Here is a 20816-nt window from a genome sequence, read left to right as displayed (position 1 = left end):
GGGAAACAAGCTCTGCGAGAGAGAGAGAGAGAGAGAGAGTGTGTGTGTGTGTGTGTGTGTGTGTGTTCATGCTCACCTGCAGCAGAGGATAGAGAAAATTGTGGAAAGATTGTATTTTAGATGTTTAATCCACAATTATAAAAAAAGAGAAAATGATTAAATAAAGCATCAATAATCAAAAACATAAATAGATTTCATGATGCAGCAGCTCTCTTGTATAACTGGGAAATGAGAATGGATGTGAATGGAATATAGAAAAACATTTTTAACAGTATTTACGAAAAATATAATTGATCTGAAGGGAAACCAAACACAAATGGACACTTTGTGCTTGTGAGCATGTTTTTCAAATGACAACTTTAAACAAGGGCTGACAGGAGAACAGTCTTCAGAAACAATAGAGCAACTGAATAACTCTTTAATTCAAAACATTCAAATTTTGTAAACTGTAGCCTCCAATTGAAAATCCAATGTGTTTTCAAATTCAAAAGGACGTAACAATGATTCAAATGACTGACATGTTGGTCTTATGGATCAGTTATTAGTGCTCATTCGCCAATATTCTGATTGTTGGAAGATGAAACAAGGTAATAGTAAGAGGGATTTCATTAATATTAAAATTGGCAAATCTGAATCTTATCTTATCTAATCTCTGAAAAATATTTATAAATGTAAGTAAATTCACAGACTGCTGTATTTATGCACGGGGCCTCTGAAATATGTGATTATCGACGACTTTGCTTGTATCAAAGCGTCCTTCCACAGACTGAACCGAAGGAAGAACGCTGATTTTTCGTTGCAGGCTGCTTCACTTTTCCACAGTCTGCAACAACTTACAGCAAAGATCAGATCACTTTCTTAAATACAGCGCAGAATTTACAAAATAACTCACTTTACCTTAAAGACAACGGACACATGTTCCCTGATTCTATAATAAAATCTAAATAGATTAGGCCTACATGTTGAAATATTTATGTCAGATCTTTCCAGATGGGGAACCAAAATAAATCTCAAATAGGCCATTTCAATTACGTGGTTATAATACTCCTGTTACGTTTTAATAGCCCTACAGTTTTTTGTAAATTAATATTTGTTTGAGGGCACCCTTATTTTGGTAAATTATTCTTCAAATATTTTCTGTCCAAGAATCCATAGAAATAATTCTAAACGAAGTCTGCTTCTTCGAATTAAAATGCACTCCATGAACGATATCTTTATTGATTAAATAAATAATCATAATGGAAATGCGTCCACATTCGTTTCCAGTGCTAATCAAAGCATTTAAAATGCATTATAAAATAGCTTTAGCTTTATTCAGAAGCAACACAGTTTGCTGTAAGAACACAATCGGCCGAGTATGGACGATTTGCCCTCGATGAACCACTGTGAATGAAGCGTAAAATTGTTCCCTCTCCGCCCCAGTGCCATCACTCATGGGCTGCATTCATATCCAAATTGCATTAATGTCATGTGTTAAGCCCCCCGCCCCTGTTTCACAAACTTTTTTCTGTTCTTTTTCTGCTAATAAGCGACCTAACCCTCTCATGTCATCAACAGAGTCACTTGGGAAAGGTCCTAAAAGCCAGGAGATCTGCATCCCGTCCTCTGAGGGAAGACGCGTTTGTGTAACTCTGCTCCAACCTGAGGGGGAGTTTGGACTGTTTGGTCAACGACAGTGGTTCCTGGAAAAGATCTGAATCGTTTTATAACCAAACCCAGCTGCACTCTGGTGTCTGTGTGCATGTGTGCGTGTGTGTGTCTGTGTGTCTCTGTGTGTGTGTTCATGAGGTAGAGGAAGAGGAGAGGAGGGGTGTTTGCGCTTCCCTTACCAAGAGAGAGAGACGGAGAGAAAGAAAAAAAAAGTTTGGGTGTATTTCTCCCCTTGCATAGTTTTTGAGGCATGAACGCCGAGGCGTGCGTTTCATACAGCGATATGACATCGATGGATTCATATTATAGCCCATCTGCAGCGCCAGGTAGGGATCATCAACACCACACGGACCACTTTAGGACATATCCAGCCTCTGACACCAAATACAGCCCCACAGCCTTCCTGCCGAACAAAGGTCAGGGGTACGGAGAAAAGTCCCGGAGCCCCTTCCAGTTGCAGCAACAGCAGGAGTGCCAGTCATTGGATGCCGCTGCAGCTGGGCAAGGCACTTTCAGCAAATACCACCTCTTCATGCAGAGGTCTTCTTGCAAAACACCCCCCGAGGAGGGCAAACTGCACCAGGACAGCGGACACAACGGAGTGCTTATCCCGTGCTATGGTGAGTGGAGAAAATACTGGATTTGATTTGTTAGGCTGTTACATCACAAAATATAGCTTTTTATTGTTTTGTTCAAATGTAGTAAGTTCTGTTTTCGTAATAACTTTTTTTATTGTCTGATAATATATTATATCTGTGCAGATCCGCCAATTTAGCCTGAATGGTTCGGAAGTTTTGTTCGGCACAAACGCGTAAAATGACCACTTTGCTTCCTTGAACGCAACAAATTGAACTGAGAGATTTATTTCTCCGACTGATCCGAAATGTGCCTTCACAACCTCTGTGATAAATTCACTTTTTTTTTCTTAACATGTTTTAAATCGTGTATTAGCCTACTCTTCCTCTCCTCTATACTCTCCTATAACATTGTAAATGTCCTTTGTGCGTAAAAAAAAACCATCAGTAAACTTCTCCCTGGTCGCTCAGCCCATACCGACATGGAGCAGCAGCGATGTGCGTAACACAGTTAAGAACAGCCATAATCTGCCCGACTATCAAATTGTTCCTTTGGCCATCAAAATTAAATTACGGGGCTTTTAATGCGATAATCTGCATTACAATCCTCAATATCGGAGCAGGGTCGGACAATTGAATTAGCAGGTTTTCAGATGGCGCATGCAGTGAGCTCACAACTGATAATATTTTCATTTCATTGCGCTCCCTGATTGGCTCCAATTAGCTTTAATTGTGCAGGGCAGCGCTGTTAAGAGGGAATGATGAGAGGGGAAATAAAACTTTGACCCTCGTTAGGCTGCCGGCCACTTTGAAGAGGCTTTATACGCCTTTTTTCCCTCAACAGAAAACATTCGCCTCCCAAGACTTCTTGAGAACCGGAATGAAAAGTAGAGAATCAGGACGTTACATCCATAAAGTGGAAAGGGATGCTTCTTGTGAATTTAAATGTAAGCAGAATAAATTAACCTGGTTTTTCCTGCACCCCCCCCCCCACACACACACACACACACTCAAGTAGACAAACATTTGATATGTTAACTTACTTTGCTTACTTTAGTTAAGCCTTAGTGTTCAGCTCTAGGCCACACACTTAAACATGAAAATGAAGGAACATCAATAAGAGTTTTTCAGCAACACAAACTGATTCCAATTCAGAATAAACGTTTTTCATTTTTGTTAAACGCATTAACACACATTCCACTCAAATGTTATTTCTCTAGTGGATTTGATGGTGTATAAACTCGTTAAAGAATTATTCTGGATTTTAATTTCTCTCTCTCTCTGCGTTTGAAACTGTAAATTTTCCCCCGGACACCTAAAATGCGAAAACTACTTATTTAGTAATTCAAACAGGTAAAACAATTGTTCATATCACAAATGAAAGATTCCATTATTGAGCGAAGTTTTTTTTTTTTTTTTTTTTTGACTGGTGCGTTGAATTCCAACTTTCCACAAATCCAGTAAAATCCTGTTTTACAATAGACGCATAAATAAAACCTCCAATAAGCTTTGACAGGAACAACAGTGGCTCTAAAATGTTAATAAGAGTAATAATATGGTGTGTGTGTGTGTGTGTGTGTGTGTGTGTGTGGGGGGGGGGGGGGGGGGGTGTCTTTGACGCATAAAGCTATCACTCCTTTCCTTGACGTGCGCGCGCTGCTTGTCTCTCAGTGTTTTTCTGAAATGTTTTGTTGAAGCACTTTTAGCAGTTTCAGGAAATCGGCCTGCGAAACAAACAAAAACAAAAAACCTTCTGGCTCCATAAAGTCCAAGAAGAGAGATCTGTCTTTAAAAAACTAACACTGTACTTTTATCAAAATCTGTTTTTATACCATTAACCCTGCCATAGATGGACTTCGACTAAATCTAGATTTTACATTATGTCGTAAACAATCTGCAGTTATTAGCCGAGGTAAAATAAGAAGGTAAATTCATAAGTGTCCTTCTATAAAGGCTCTATTCAAAGCATTATTGTTCAGTTTCAAACTGCAGCGAAGAGAAAAATCGTAAGAATATTCATCCCATTTTATTTATTCCCCTTGATATTTTCCCCTCAGGATTGGACTTGTAAAGTCAAATGTATCCGTGAAGGCTGTCAGGTTAACTATAACAACAAAGAGTCTTGAACATTGTGACCGGATTCACAGTGAAGAGGCAGGAAAAAACATCTCAGCGTTTAGACAAGAGCAGCTCTGCATTAATCCGACTCAGATGTCAGCCTCTCTGACTTCATTTCCCTATACTCACTATGGCCCTCAGTGACAAATGTAGCTTGTTATAATTAAGAACATAACATTTAAAATGTGTAAAATTAATGTATTTTAATCAACATATCTTCAGCATATTGAAAGTATAAATACAACAAAATCTGCTTTGGTATAAAAACATTCCATAGAAATTCATTGAGACTGGTGGCTGCTTCCTCTGTGATTCTGACTGACTGCTGGTTGGACTTAACCACCTTTTACTGACTTCTACATCTCTGACTGACTGAACATAAATTGAAGGCAGCAGTCAAATATGCTGAACTCACAGGCTGAGCAGAAATTGATAAATGATTCCTGATGTGTTTATTGGAAAATCCTGCTGTATTTTACATACTGCCATACCTCTTTTATCCAACGTGCATTTTACACATCACAGAGTATACTTACAGGTTGTCTTGTTATGCTTTGTGGCTTGATGCAGTCAGTCAAAGGTAAAGTGATGATGGCTCTCAAAGCCGCCAACTATAACTGAGATCTTTTAGGCCTAAAGAAAACAATACATTACACTATTATATGTTCCTAATCAGCACATTGCCAGTAATTTAGCAACATGAATTCAACAAGGGATGTCTTCAAACACGGCTTGGGGCTCAGCCTGACACACCGGCAGCATTATGTCTAAACAGAGAATGCAGACTTGTCTGGCTCTAACAGACATATGGATATCTAAAAAACAGAAACATTAAAAAAAAGTATCAACGATGAAAATCTAATCAGTACCGGTAATATCTGATTATTTTCTGAAGAAGAAAAATGAGGTAGTTCTACACTCAGCACATAAGTGTAGGACAGTGCCAATAAAGCACAATGAGAAAAAATGCCACAAAAAAGGTTTATTAATCACAGTGTTTCAAGCTGATGTCTTAGGTGAGGGTTTTAACAAAAAAATGACCTCTTGTCCAAATGTTGTGGTTAATAAAAAAAATATTTTCTAAAGACAAACAATTAACTAATAAACATTGACCCAATCCATTGTATTTAAATCTTTAACACACTAAGTTAAGGTGATTACATTTTTACATCTGCAGTCATTTAGAAACCACCGATATCAAATGCATGCAGTAGAGTAAAAATAACTATTTCACAAACTAAACATCCTAAACTGAAAGATTCACTCTATCCACATTAAATGCTTAAACTGCAAAGGGACTAAATAAGGGCCCATGAGGAAGATTCAACCTGTCTCCTCTTAGTCTTGAAGCAGCCCCATCCTCATCTTTGTGATCCTCCGGAGACGTCACTCTTCCTCGTTTGATGTGTCCGTGTCTTCTCTCGGTGTCTGAGAGGTGCTGACCTTTAACCAGGCTTCCTGCCCTCGTCTGTTTGGAGAGCAGGCTGAGCCTCCCTGCATGCACAAAGCAGAGAAAATCCATTGGAAACCCCCTACATAAACTCTGATTTCAAAGCAAAACACTGTGGAACATTTGGGATCACGTTTTACTCAGTAAACATTTAATGACACCAAGACAAAGAATGGTGCTGTGTTGTTGCACTGGTGTTAGATTATTGGCCTAATTATCTTGCCTTTAGTCATCTTCTGCCTTTTTCTAGAAACCAATTTTGCAGGGTAATGACAAATTTGCACAAATAACACACTGCTTGTGTGTAATTTAACTACATTAGAGGCGGCAGTTAGTGCCACTTTAAACCACAATTTATTTCTTTGGCAAAGCATGAATTCAATCAAGCTCTGCAGCCCTTTAAGTGTAAATCTGTAATCCCCTGCAGGAGCATGTCAAGAACCTTATCTCCTGTAAATTCAGGTATGATTGCACTGGATTGTGAGGTTTTGTCACTTCATCCTCCTTTCTTTTTATTCCTCCACCATCTTTAAACCTGCACGTACTTCAGCTTTTGGTAATGGCCATCTGTGCTGATTGGTTGGAGTGGGGAGTAATGGGAACCAGCCACACAGCCCAGACGACTGTGGCACACTTCAGCCAGTCAGTGACTTGAGTGGAGGTGACAAGGACTGAGGATCATTTTACCTTTTAGCTTCAAGTTCGGCCGAACAATTTCCATTAGGCTCAGTTTGCATGACTGTGAGAGGGAGAGAACAGCATGCAGGGCAAAGAGCCTCAGACAATCCAGGGATTTACTTTGCTCTTTTTGTCAACGCGCCATTTAAACTGCACACAAAAACAACCGCGTGGGACAGCTAAAAGCCACTTCACTCTAAATTGACTGAATTTAAATTATATTTTGTTATGTGCATTGTGCAAGCATTTTTGTAGCACCTTCTGAACAATAATTGCAAATTCTCTATTCTTCATGAATCTGCTGTATTTCCATTGTGGACAAATATCATGGAACTGATAATCATTTAGAAAGTATACGCTGGTTATTTAAAACGTTTTATTATGGCCAACAATAATTTGACGCATATCCATAAAACCACATAATAGGGATTGTTGGAAGGCACATTCTTGTGATTGGGATTTTTGGACCTCCTTTGCATTTTGTGCTGTTAAACTCACAGATTCTTAGTCTCTGAACTGTACGTTTCCCAGCAAAGTATTTAAGTGCATGCTCACAAATATTTGCAATAGCAAGTTTCTCCCACTCTGACAGAATGTTTTTTGAGGTTTTGATCTGACAAATTAAAAGAGAGGATTTAAAGTTTATCGTAATTGTGTTTTGCTCCATGATGTGAGAGAAACATTTGGAAGAGAGCTGCAGGGAGGCAGAGAGTCACAGAGGGGGAGACAGAGTGTGTGAGAGGTGATTTATCGGTCCGAGGCTTTATGGATTTTTTTTTTTCACAGTCTGTGGGTTTTGCACAGCCGGCTGAGATGGCTCCAAGCTCTGCTCAGTCAGAAGAGTAGAATTTCAAAGTGCGGGTCTACCTATCACACAGTCACAAAGGAAAACTTTTTTCTGTATGCTACACCTTAACGGCCGAATGCTTCATTTGGTCTTAATAGTTCCTCCTTTTTCTATAGCTTTAGTATATATTTAGTGTTGTTTTATTTGCACATAGCTCTGGATATATTCATTTCTAGTTACTGCACAATAGTTGTTCACGTCTGTTCAGTACTGTATATATTTCTGGTTACATCTATAGTCCGATCTTGGTCCAATTATACCTCCACTCTTCTTTGATATACATTACTCACAATGAGTTAGGGATATTGTTATTTACATGAGTGCTTTTCCTATTTGGTCTGAATTTAAATAAAATAAGTCATAGTACCCTTTGATATTTCTATTAATGAATGAGAAGAAACACCATTTTAATTAGTGCAATATCTATTACCCCAACAATTTAGACAATAACAAAGATAGGCCCAAATAACCAAAACTGACAAAGTCAGTAGCGGGTGTTTCCATCATTTGCCTCAATAACAGCTCGACAGAGACGTCTCATGCTCCTAACTAGCCTCATGATGTTGTTCTGAGGCAATGCGTTCCACTCCACAAGTGCTACATGCAGTTCTGTCAGGTCACATGGGGGTCGGGTACGAGCATCCAGTCGCTGCTTCAGCTGGTCCCAGACGTGCTCTATGGGCTTCAGGTCAGGGGACTTTGATGGCCATACCATATGAGGAACTCTGACTTCGGACTCCGGAAGTCAAGCTGTGAAAATTGTGACACGATGGGGTGGAGCATTATCATCCATGAACAGAAAGTTGGGGGTGTGTTGAACTGGGGGGTGATGATGAGTTTTATGATGTCTCTGAGGTAAGAATGTGCAGTGACTGAATCATCTACAATCACCAAATCTGTTTTGCGCTGACTGGTGATGCCTGCTCAGACTGTTGCAGCTCCTCCACCAAAGCGAAACCTGGGGGCCATGTTGACCTCGGCGCCTCGCTCACATTGCCTTCTCCAGCAACGCTGACGACCGTCATTTCTGTGCAAGGTGACCAGACACTCATGAATGAACAGGACAATAGAACACTGCTGTATTGTCCAGGTCACATGGTCTTGTGCCCACTGCAAATGCTCATGGTGGCGTCTTGGTATCAGTGGAGTCATCTGCAACGGTCGTCTGGCATTCAAGCCAAAGCGGTGGACTCTGTTGTGAATGGTTTGTGCGGAAACCCTCGTACCCCTCACTTCTCGTGAATAGGTCTGCAGCTGTGTGGCAGTAGCAAAAAGGTGTCTGAGTGCAGAGGTCCTTAGGTACTGGTCATCATTGCAGTCCATCACTCGTGGGTCTGTCACAAACACTGCCAGTAGTTCTGTGTCTTTCTGCAAGTCTGCTGATGACACTTTCAGACACACCGAGTTCATGAGCAACATCTGACTGCTACTGACCTGAAGGCGCTCGATGGCCAGGTGGCGCTGCTCGTCTGTTAAGTGACGTCATGTGTTCATGGCTGCTTGAATGCTGAACTGGGACTTACTGACAATACCAGCTTGTTATAGCCCCAGAATGTTGACATTAATGCCACATTGAAAATGGTTATCTTTGTATTTGTTGGTATTGGCCCCAGTATGTAAGGCACACTGTACACAGTGAGGCCGTTATGTGGAAAACACAAAATCAGGTGTTTTTATCACCCTGATACAATTGTATCCCTATCCCAAAAATCACTGAAGTGAAACAAACACTTATGAATGAAACCCACTGAGGACCTCACAATATCCCTAACCTATTGTCAGTAGTGTATTTAACTGTGCAATTTTGTAATTTACATTTCGTGTTTAAATTTTGACACTTTATTTTCTTTGTGTAATTTTAGCATTACCTGCTTCCTTTGAATTGCCCCCCAGGGACAAATATATATTTTTGAATTGAATTGAATTTAAGTGAAGTAAAATAACAAAAACATCCAAGTTATCGGCTAATGACTGCTTATAGGTTCTATGACTACGTTCAAGACTTGAAATGCACTAAACGAGCTGTGTAGGCGTTTGTACGTTTGTATGTAGATAATATGTGAGCACATCATCTCAAAATGCTGGGTTGAATACACCTGACAACACAGAACAAGCACAGTGTAAAGCTACAATAATCAAAGAGCAATGAGAAACCAAGGAAGCCTCTGTATAGGTAACCTGTATCACCTGAATCTGTTCTCCTCAGTATGGCTTTTGAACCGCTTTATGTCTATAGTGTTGAGTAATTTAATCTACAACAATTAAACAGGGTAAAAAGAGTTGTTTTTAGAGAGAGAGAGAGAGAGAGAGAAATGGCATGCGGGAAAAGGGTGCCACAGGTTGGATTTGAACTTGGCCTGCCAGCCTATAGGACCAAACAGCTACGCTACCAGCGTACACCTTCATAAAGTGTTTTGAAGGAGATTTGCAAAGTCACCGGGAACTACTGCTGTCAGAAAATGTCCATGAAGTGGAGTGGTAAAGGACCCTTTTTGCATCTGAAATACACATAAAGTTGTTTAAGAGTAAAAAAGATAATCAGCAGCAGTACAATAAACATGAAGTTTAACTTCTGTACATAGTGTATGTGAGTGTTCATTTTCACCTAGATCTTTAATGGGTTATTAGTTTCCCATCATGCAGCACTCTTGAATATGACTAATAATATAAATCTTATTATTCTGCCTTTTGTTTCTCAGCCTGCATCTGTCTGCAGCCAAGAAAAACTCAAATCTTCATGCCAGTCAATGTTGGTCTTTAAAACTCTCAAAACATTTTCAAATAAACGTTTGCCCTCAACAACATCGCGTAGGCACAGGGCAGAATAAAAACAGCAGAGAGGAGAAGAAACGTCTGCACATTTTCTCTAATGCAACAAAAAGTTCTTGTTTAATCACAATTTTTTCGAGCAGAGGTGTTCTGCAGCTGAAAACGCGTTGTGATTAAATACATACCTTTCGTGGCATTGGAGAAAGTGTGTGGACATTTATCCTTCCCTCAGCTCTCAAAATAAATCAGACAAGGTGTTCTTTTTTTTTCTCTCCTTCTCCAAGCCGTTTATGTTTCCCTCTGTTCGGGATATTTTTGCTTCAGTTTGAGCAACATGTTGTTAATCTCCTTCAGTCGCTGTGTGTAGTATTATTTATTGTGTTTCCTCTTAACACAGTGAGCTGACCCCAGTCCTCCCAGTCAATAAAGATGCAGGGAAAGGTGCCCTGTTGCTTTACAGCCAGTTAAATTACACTTTGAAGTTGCCCCTTCCTTTTAAACTGTGAACTAGTAGCTGTCCGCGCTGAAAGTCTGACCTTCTCCAACGTCATTCTGGCGCTTAATTCCACATGGGAAGAGTCTCAATAAATTAAAAACGAGGCGCGGTGGAAGGTCTTATATCATTTCTTATTTTCATTTTGAAGTCAATGCCAGCAGTTACACACTACGCCATAAAAATAATTATGGTCTAAAAAATTGGTGCGAAAATGTAGGCTTTTATGAAAATGCTGTGTAGAAATAAATGAGCTTGCTCTGAAGCACTTTAGCATTTCTTTTTGTCAAACTTTTGCTGTGACTGATTTTTCTCCAAAATGTGCACAGAGACTGGAACAGATGCCGACTGCTGGATTCACAGCAGTGAAAATAGAACATTCTGTGGTTGCAGCTCAAAACAAATTGGCATGAAAAAGAAGAATAGAAAGAGAAAGGACTTATAGATGTGATTTTGTTAGGACACGTTTGTACTTTAGCAGTACAAGAACTACTGTAGGAATTTCAGCTGTAAGCTAACTTATTTTTTCTTTTTAATGGAAGAACACTTACAGAATTTACTTCAGTGCAGGTTTACACACAGGTTGAATCCTGACAGCCAATGTCAGCAATAAGACTTGCTTATGTCCATACACACAGCGCCCGGCAGGAGGGCCCACTGATGTTCACCTTGGGCAGCTACAGCAGAGACAGTACAGACAACAAGCAGGAGACTGTCACAATATCCCGACCCTGCCAAAAAAACATCAGTGACATTCGATCTAAACAACAGCCTTTGATCAGTGAGAGGCCTCATACTTTCAAACAGCCCTCGCCTGGTGGGGACTGTGGGCGCATGCCAGGGAACTATGATGAAGTATACAGAGAGTATTTATGCTGGGATTAAATGTATTTACTCCCATCAAACCTAAAAGGACATGCTTGTCAGGAACGGCGAGGCAGTGTTGCAGGCGTTAGACCCACAGAGAGTAGTCGGCCATCAAACCAGGACTCCTCAGCTCCAGTTGACAAAGCCGCAGGCCTCACTGAATCTGAGAGAGCTAAAATGCATCAATCCTGGACTAAACAATGCACACTGAAAACACAAGACAGGTTTTACTCTCCAGCACAGAAAAAATGCAATTAAAGTAGTTACAGCAACCTTTTTTTCCCAAAGGTCTCCTGGACAGCAAACCTCAAGACTATTTTTAAGAGGATATGATTTATCGATCCCACAAGGGGAAATTCTCTATTTCTCTCTATCTCTATTTTGGTAATGGCTACCAGTAAAAGATCTCTTTGTTACTGGTTTAAAAGAACACCAGACTCTCCCATCATTTCAACATCAACGAGTAGTTAAGTTCAAAATGTGGCTATCTGGCATCTGTGTGAGTGAGGAGAAACTACTGACATCTTCAAGAGGCAGTTTTTGCATTTTATGATGAGGAAAATGTCCATATGTCAACACTGGATGCAGACCATTGGCAGGGAGTTAACACGTCATCTTCAAAAAGTTGCACCATTACTATTAAAACTAAACTTATTAGAACTGAAATACCAAAATTAGTTTAAATTAAATAAAAGTTCAGCAGCAAAATGACCTCATAAAAAAATGTCCACTCATCATATCAGCAAATTATGATTAAAATAAAGGAATGTTGTGAACGTATCCTTGCACCTTATCCTGCTCAGACTTGTGCCGTTGGCATAAACACTTGAAATCAACACTCAACGCATGTGTCCACCAGACAGAAAGTGACTTTATGACAAGCTATCCATTCACCTCACCTTGCAGGAACACTACCTAACATGGCAGTGAGCTGAGGGTCACCGAGTGCGTTTTGTGACATCTTCTGTGCTGACTGAGTACGAAGAGTTGTCACAGAGCTCAGATGTACACACACCTCCAGGTTCTAACCTGACGAATGGTTGGACGAGCAGATGAAAATAACTTTCACCTCAGATGGTGCTGAGGAGCAGGGGGGTGCAGCGCTGGGAGTCACCACTAGACTGAGCCAGAGAGAGGGAGAGAGTTCAATGGTATCCCGAAGCAGCCTGACACCAATTGTTTCCAGTCATTACATGCTCAACGATGTGGATGCGTATTCTTCCTAAGATGTGTACATAAGCTGGACAGTTCAGCGAGGGTCAGCGGCAGGAACAACACAGCTGCCAGCTTACATGAACACTGGCAGAGCTGTGGACATTTATGATCAGATCAGCAGCGTGCAAGAGTGAAAGACAGAGTAAAAGATGTCTATCTAGAAGTTACTCCCCCAAGAAAATTAATTGTGACGATCTTGCTGCCAGGTGACGGCTCAGCTGCAGGATCAACTCAAACCCAATAAGAGCTGATAAATAGTGAAGGGAGGGAGGTTAGGCAGTTAAAAAAAGCAGGAACTTTCTGCCGTCAGTCTCGATTATGGCTTGGATGTGTGTTTCCCAGCACATCACAAAATGATTTACGAATTACAACTGGATCATGTGAGCAGCCAGTGATCTGGGCCATCCATTACACACATGGTGATAGACAAACAAATTCACACATTTTCAGAACCACGCGCCAACGGATTTCACAACTTTTCCTCACAAGGAGAAAGAAACTCCTTTGTTCCACCCTATCAGACCCGATAAATTATCATGCTGGATCTACAAGTAACAGATTTATTAGAGCTGAGTAGAAATGAGGCTTGAAAAATGACTGAAATCTGTCTGCCTTCTGAAGGCTCTCTAACTCAATTATTGAAAGTTACTAAATTAAATCCTTTTTCAGCATTTATAATTCCAGTCTCTTACTTTATGCATGGATGTTTTATAAATTAAGAGCTGTCGTATATTTGTGTTGACATGTGATAGGCGTTAAAACTCCCTGAAGATTTAACGTGTTGCAGAACGACGGTTTGAACATTTGGAAGAAGGCACCCAAATGTTTGAAGTCTCAATATTAACAGCTTCATCCATGTGCTTTATTATCTTACTCCTGAAGGATCCACACATGACTTAGATCAGTCTAGCCGCAACCTGCAGCCAAAATCATGAGGAATAGTTGAGTAACATAATGCATTTCATATTCATTGCGGTACTTTTTATGTCCTTTGTAGTAAAAGTGATAGATTTTGTCACTGACTTATTGCAAAGCTGCCTTTCCTGCAGGACATTATATATTTCTGAATTGTTCTCTTTAGTACAAAGGTTACCAAATTAGATCAGATGTGATTTCAACCTTTCAATCTGGTTCCAGTACTTTTTTTTTTTTTTTTTTTTTCAAACTGTCTCCATCTGCGTCTTGCTTTTGCAGGTAAAGACAGTTCTGGTCTGACAGACTCTGACTTGGCTCCGGACTCTGACCCACCTGGAATGGACCCCAGCTACCTGTCTGTGAAGGATCAGGGCGGAAAGGCGGCCTCTGATAGACCACCAGGCACAGACCTGTCGAGCCCTCTGGACAAGGGTGATAGTGGCGAAAGCAACAAGGGCAAGAAGAGACGCAATCGCACAACCTTTACCAGCTACCAGCTGGAGGAGCTGGAGAAGGTTTTCCAAAAGACGCACTATCCTGACGTGTACGCCCGGGAGCAGCTGGCACTGAGGACCGACCTGACTGAAGCCAGAGTACAGGTAATAGACAACAGTGATTTATACAATCTCTTGTGCAGCTCGATGCCAAAAACAGCTGGTTTGACTAAACAAGTAAACATAGCAGACTAAAGTTAAATTAAAAAGCTACACTCAGCGAGTATGCAACAACTAGCCTGTCCTATCAAGAAGTGAAAAAGAAGGCTTTGTCATAGCAGAAGACTGTTATACCACAACCCCATGGATCCTTCAACATCTGCAGCTTTGCGGAGATAGCGTCACTCACAGAACAACATGAGAGATTTATCTGGTGATGTGAGAGTGGAGAGAGTGGGGGAGTGGGAGCTCACAGAGGCCAGGGGGCCCATGGGGCTGACGTTCCTTAGCTGCCTGGGCCTCATATGTGCAGATTGTAGGAGAGCAGACTTTCATCCACATACGAAGAGACAAGTTTGACTCCACTGTGGGATGTTTCAGTGGGCTTTTTTCTTTGTACCTGAGCTGTTTGGTTTGCTGAATTCGAGAGTTCAGTTGCGATGGTATTAGCGGAGCCTGAGGCTTACAGAAACCTCTCTGACGACCCTCTGACTTATAATGTGCTCAGGACTGCTGTAATGTATTCTAACAAAGGTTTAACATAGAGAAAGACCTCCAACAATTTCTCGACATGTGCTTTTGTGTGTGTGGATGTGTGTGCATGTACGTGTGCACCACAGACTACCAAAGCCCCTGGCTTTTCTGTGTTTTTCTTTCATTAACATCCTGTTCAGACAAGAATGTGTCCCTGCTGTGGCGTCCAGGGTAGGTGTGAAACTCTTCCCAGGAGCTTTAAGCAAGTCAGCGATATGATGTCCCAAGTCATATGATCACTGAGCTTTTTTTTCAACGGTGATGATGCACTCGGTTTTTATTTTAGATTTAGACATTTATGCTTTGATTTTGTTGTGTTATGGTGCTGTATACATTTTTTACATACAATCTTTTACATGATGAGCACTCACCAGAAAGCTTCATGGTGAAACACAGGAAGTGTGTGCGGCTTCAGGGTTATAACTCAGTGCAGAGTTTCAGAGAGTTTGGAGCTCTGCGCTGCTCTGCTGCTCACACTATCACAGTCTAGACCTGCCGGCTTCAGATGGATGCAGCTTTACAGCCCTCAGCTCTCCCAGCGGCCCTCTTAAACACTCAAGTTAAAAAGATAAAAGACACGAGATGCCTCGTCTGTTAGAGAACAGAGCTCTGTACTCGGTTCAGGTTTTTCACACGCAACCAGACTCACAGCTCATGAATTCGGAATCTGGAGTGAAAAAGATTCAAACTGAAGAAAGACGAGAAAAGTTTGAATGTTTTAGTTTTTTAATTAAAAGGCTTAAATAATGCAGAAAGAGTAAAACTCTGAGGATAGTGAGAGAGTGATATGACACCTCATGGTCTGATGGTGATCACACAAAAGAAAACAAAGGACCTTCTAGTCAAGAAACCTTCAGGCCTGGAGTTGTTTGCTTTTTCAAGCTCAGTCTTTCAAAGGAAGATAGCGAGTTCAGATCCAAGTCATATGTACTATAGATACATGGGAGGGTCAAAAGTCAAAGGTCAGGGTTTCAACAACATCACATTTCTCACATGTACCTTCTGTTAGAGCTCAGGGAGCTGGGATGTCTTGGACATGTGGTGTTCAGCAGACGATCACAGGTGTCTGTACGAGCGTGTAGAAACATCCAACAGTCAACAGCACAGCATCTTGATTCTGCAACAAGAAGAGAGAGAAGTGGCTGTCTAAAAACGTTCTTTTGAAGAGTAAATGAAAATATTAACAATAATAATAAATAACAATTAAAGGGCCAGATGTGGCAATAACATTACGTAGACGATTAATCCACCATTTGATGATTTCTATCGTCAGTTACTTCTAACAGCTGAGTCAAAGCCAGCAGTGGCTGTTTTCAGATTTAGAATTGCAAAGATTCAAGCCGAACAATTTGCCGCTCTAAGTTGAAGAAAAGCTATTTGAACACATCTCTATTTGTCCGTCTTAAATATGGTGTGGTAAAATAAAGAAAATCATTGATAATTTACAATAAAAGTAACATGGTATGATCAGAAAAACATGCCTGCCAGGACACACTTGTAAGTGAGATTATTCATCAAAAATCTCAAAAATCTTAAAGTGCTACAATCAGATATATTTTGTATCCAGACATTTCAGAATTGTGAGCAAAGTTAAACATATTCAATTCAACTATTTAAAAAAAAATCACTGCATTGGTTCTCATAAATTAGCTTTAATTGACTTCAAAGTCATGTGGCAGCAGATTTTGGGGGGGAAAAAATCAAAGAAACTAACATTTAATGAACAACATCATTGGTCAGAATGTTTCCATGATATTATTGGTGCTTTGAGGGTGTTGGAAAACTGAAGCCAGGCTCAGCCGAGGATTTCTTTTGACTCTTGTATGGAGGCTGACATGAGTGACAGCAGAGGCGGGTTATCAATCCTCTGAGCCGGACTCTCACTTCAAAGTGTTTTCTGCCCCGTACAGCTCTCCTGCTGGGGCCGCTTCGGCATTTCTCTGCTCTTTCTCTCTGGGGCTGTAACATAAATAAAGCCTCATTGAAAGTCCACCAGCTACTTAAGCTGTCATGGTCTTTACCAATTACTGTCACAATGCATGTGTGCAACACAAGAATATGTTCCCCCCTGTAAAATAGCTCACAGACTCACACACAGAGGAACAGACAGTGAGCAGATTGGAGAGGTTGTTGACAGTGATATTTAATATTTGTCACTAATATGTTTAAAAACAATAGAGAAACATTATTTTAGAGCAACAAGAGTGATGGAGTTTCAGGTCCTTAGAGGGCCGTGAAATGGAAGATGTATGAATGTATCATGAAAGACGGATTACGTCCTGCTCTGTGCTTCTTTAACTTAGAGGGAGACAGCATCTCAAAGCCAGGAGTTACAGGCCTCAGGAAATTAAAAAGGAAAATGTAAACAATCCATACTTATACTATGTCACTATTCAGTTTCACATATTACCTCCTCGGGTTGTTTTAGTTCGAAACGAAATGTGAGAAACGACATCGGACAGTAAGAGAGGGTAAGAGCTAAATATACGTGCTATAATCAGTCCAGAGCGAGAGAAACCATCAGATAGTCCAGTGTTGTAAACAAACGGTTCAATTTGGACAGCGAGTTTGACAAAAAGCAGCCCAGAACAGAAACGCATTGAAATGACTTAACAAACTGTGATGGTAATGCAAACACAATGACGCCTACAATAAACAAGAATGTCAGATCTTGATGTCCTAAAAGATTACCGAAAAAAAGCGAGTGATTTAGAAAAGGCTCGGCTTCTGTCAGAAACAAATAAGCACAGGTGAGAGGGATAAGAAGTGTTTAGACTTTGTTTTGCAGAGAAGGGAAGGCTACAGACAACCGTTCACTTCCAATGCCACTCAGTTTTGGTTTTCTACATGTGCATCGTTAGCACGTGAGTTTGGAAAGACCTTTTTGATGTACTGTAGATATCAGTTTCGTTAATTGGCCTTGAACCTTTTGGCTTAGGTTGTCAGACAGGAAATCTTTAAAATGCTTCCATTTGAGATGTTTATCTATGGAAAAGGATCCCTCAGGTTTATGGAAAGTTCCCGTAAAGGGTTTAGGTGAGCACTTCTCTCCTGCACTGTTTCTCCTTTTGAATGTTTGGTGGTACATTTGGTCATTTCAAGGACTATGTTTTTTTTGTTTTCTTTTTTGAGAGAGAGAGAGAGAGAGAGAGAGAGAGAGAGAGAGAGAGAGAGAGAGAGAGAGAGAGAGAGAGAGAGAGAGAGAGAGAGAGAGAGAGAGAGAGAGAGAGAGAAAATTACCCTGCTGGTTTTATGACATTCCAACATTTTCTCCGGGCAGGTTTGGTTCCAGAACCGAAGAGCAAAATGGAGGAAAAGAGAGCGATTTGGTCAGATGCAGCAGGTCCGGACACATTTCTCCACAGCCTATGAGCTGCCTCTTCTGACACGGCCTGAGAATTATGCACAGGTAAAGAACAATTTTAGTTTTTTAGGTAACAAGAACAGCTAAGATAATTTCTATGGAAATTAAGTTACATGTGAGGTATCAGTGAATCCGAATCATCAACCAAGCACTGAAGGCAGCAGCTCTGGGCTTTACTGTCAGTGCCTTTTTCATTTGATTGCTTCAGCCCATTAACTTTTAACCACATACAATTTTTCTTCAATAACTTGCTATTTGGGCTGTTGAGGCTTTAAAATTATACTTTGTGTCCTGCCTTCCAGCTAAATTAAAGAATGCTAATTATTGTTCCATTAGTGCTATTAAAATCAGATATGAGCTGAGAGGCAGGACATCAATCTAAAAAGGGTAATAGCTAGAAGTCAAAGTTAAGGTTCATGGGCTCAGCAGCCAATGAATGTAGTGTTAAATTGACTGTTGGACGGATTGCATGATTAATGAACTTAAACATGTGGGGTGCCAGTGGGGTGAAAGCCTCACTTATTTTGTTCTTTACCAATGTTGAAACTATCAATATTTCAGATTCAGAACCCTTCTTGGATCGGTGGTAGCAACGCAGCGTCTCCTGTGCCGGGCTGTGTTGTGCCCTGTGACACTGTGACTCCCTGCATGACACCTCATCCCCACTCTGCAAGCGGGATGTCTGATTTTTTGGGTGTGCAGAGCCCTGGAGGTCACATGGGTCAGGCGCACATGGGCAGCCTGTTTGGAGGATCTCCAGGGATGGCGACCAGCATCAACGCGTATGATTTGAACATGGACCCTGACCGCAAGTCCTCTAGTATCGCTGCTTTGCGGATGAAGGCCAAAGAGCACAGTGCAGCTATATCTTGGGCCACATGATGTGTTGATACTTGCTGGGGGGGGGTCTTATGGGTCTTGTTGGCCTCTTTAATGTCTACACAAACCCAGCATGGGGGCACTAAAATAAAAATAAAAAAAACTCTAAAGGCAACAATGACTACCTTCAAAAATGTTGCTATAAAATAGTTCTGCAAATAACAGGATGGATGAGGAGAAAAAAACACGAGGTTTGGTAAAGACAGGTGGGGTGGCACAGCCATGTTTTTCTGCCCCTCTGGTGGGAGAAGGCAGCCGTACAGGAGAGAAGTTAGCTTTGTGCAAAGCATGCTGGGAGTTGATGCTGTACTGTACAACAGGATTTGCAGTGGAGTGCTGATAATGTACAAAGAACATTTTTAAGAAAAATCCATGCACTTATTTGCTAAATTAGTTTTTGAACAGTGCTTTTAGTGTTGTAGTTCTCTGTTCAGGTGCTGTTTTATCTTACTTCATTATTTAAATTTGAGTGTCAATGTTTTTTTTCTCCACATCAGTCTTTCTGTTTCTGATTAAGCAAGCATCCTTAAAATAATCTCAAATTCAATTGTCTTTGTTAAAAGCCATTTACATGTTATTCTAAGGCAATCTTTGTCAGCGTATCAGTGTGTACCTTAAGTTACACTTTTATGCTAGCACTACAGAAACCTCTTTATGTTGAGCATATCGGTCACATTGTAAAGCCTGAAGATTCAACACAAACATATCAGTTGCTGGAAAAAGTTTGAAGTGGTCTGACCCTCTACACACAACATTTACAATTCAAACACATGAAATGTGGTTTGTTTTAGTGTGGTCAGGGCGAGAAATCCACCTGCCGCCCTAGAGAGAGGAAGGGATGGAGGAGGAAGTTGTTTGTGGGAGTACGAGAGGGGCACAGCAGGCCTGCTGCTCTCAGGGCTGAAGAGCCTGGGAGCGCCAGTCTCCAAACAGAGCCAGCTCTGTTTCAGAGAGGACAGAGTCCAAGTGGACATAACTGTGCCCCTCACCATTTCCAGTCTCAGGAGTTTCAGGGAGAAGTGCCTACTAGTCAGTCATTCGGCCAGAAATAACACCAAAATCAGCACTGGCCACCTTTGAAAGAGAGGAGGCTGGTGGAGATTACACAGCGTGTTGACACTGAAAGGATGTCATTGTTCAGCAGCCTTTTCTGGACTTTTACATGGCGATGTAAAACTGTGCTGGTATAAGCTTTATTTCATGTCTCTCGATGTTTCTCTCTTTAGAAACCAAATAATAGACATCAAATAAGTTAATGGAGAGCAGCCTGTAGAGACTGACATAACCCCCCGCCCCAGATCTGATCAGATATCTGATGTTACATGCAGGACAATGTACCAATTTAGTTTGTGAGGCAACAAGAACAGCTAAGATGTTAAGACAGGTGAGGCATCAACCAAGCACTGCAGGCAGCTGCTCCGGCCTTTAAATCCTACTGTCATTTCTTTTTCTTTTTATACGATTGCTTGTAAATTTGTTTCTGAGTATACATTTCTTCAGTTCAATAGTGACTGGCGTTATTATGCAATGTTTCAACTGATCTTAAAGCTATCATCAAATAAGGCACACAGGACAAGACAAGCCAACATGAAGTTTAAAACACCTACCTACAATATAAATGAAGCGCGTCCTGAATGTCCTTTCCATCCTCTGTCCCTCTCACCATCTGCGTTCATGTCTCCACCATGCTAACAGCTGGCATTCCCCCTGTTTGGTTTAGTTTGAACCCCCTCTGGTCTCTTAGAGATAGGAAGAGAAATGTGGTCCTCACCTAAATGAAATGATCGTATTTCACCAAAGTTTAGAAAC

The 20816-nt window shown here is 40.9% G+C and overlaps 1 protein-coding gene across 1 annotated transcript; it reads left to right on the top strand.

Moving 5' to 3' along the window:
* Positions 1–1885: 1885 nt before the first annotated feature.
* alx4a (ALX homeobox 4a) lies at positions 1886–19010 on the top strand (the record flags this gene model as incomplete). The annotated part of the gene is made up of 4 exons (XM_079339959.1): positions 1886–2270; positions 13857–14176; positions 18045–18173; positions 18690–19010. Exons 1-4 carry the CDS (start codon positions 1901–1903, stop codon positions 19008–19010), a joined length of 1140 nt encoding a protein of 379 aa, XP_079196085.1. The 5' UTR covers positions 1886–1900.
* Positions 19011–20816: the final 1806 nt, after the last annotated feature.

This window comes from Symphodus melops (assembly GCF_947650265.1).
Source record: "Symphodus melops genome assembly, chromosome: 3".
In the NCBI taxonomy this organism is placed as follows: Eukaryota; Metazoa; Chordata; class Actinopteri; order Labriformes; family Labridae; genus Symphodus; species Symphodus melops.
Note: the sequence above shows the minus strand (reverse complement) of the source record. Positions and strands in the feature narration are given on the sequence as shown.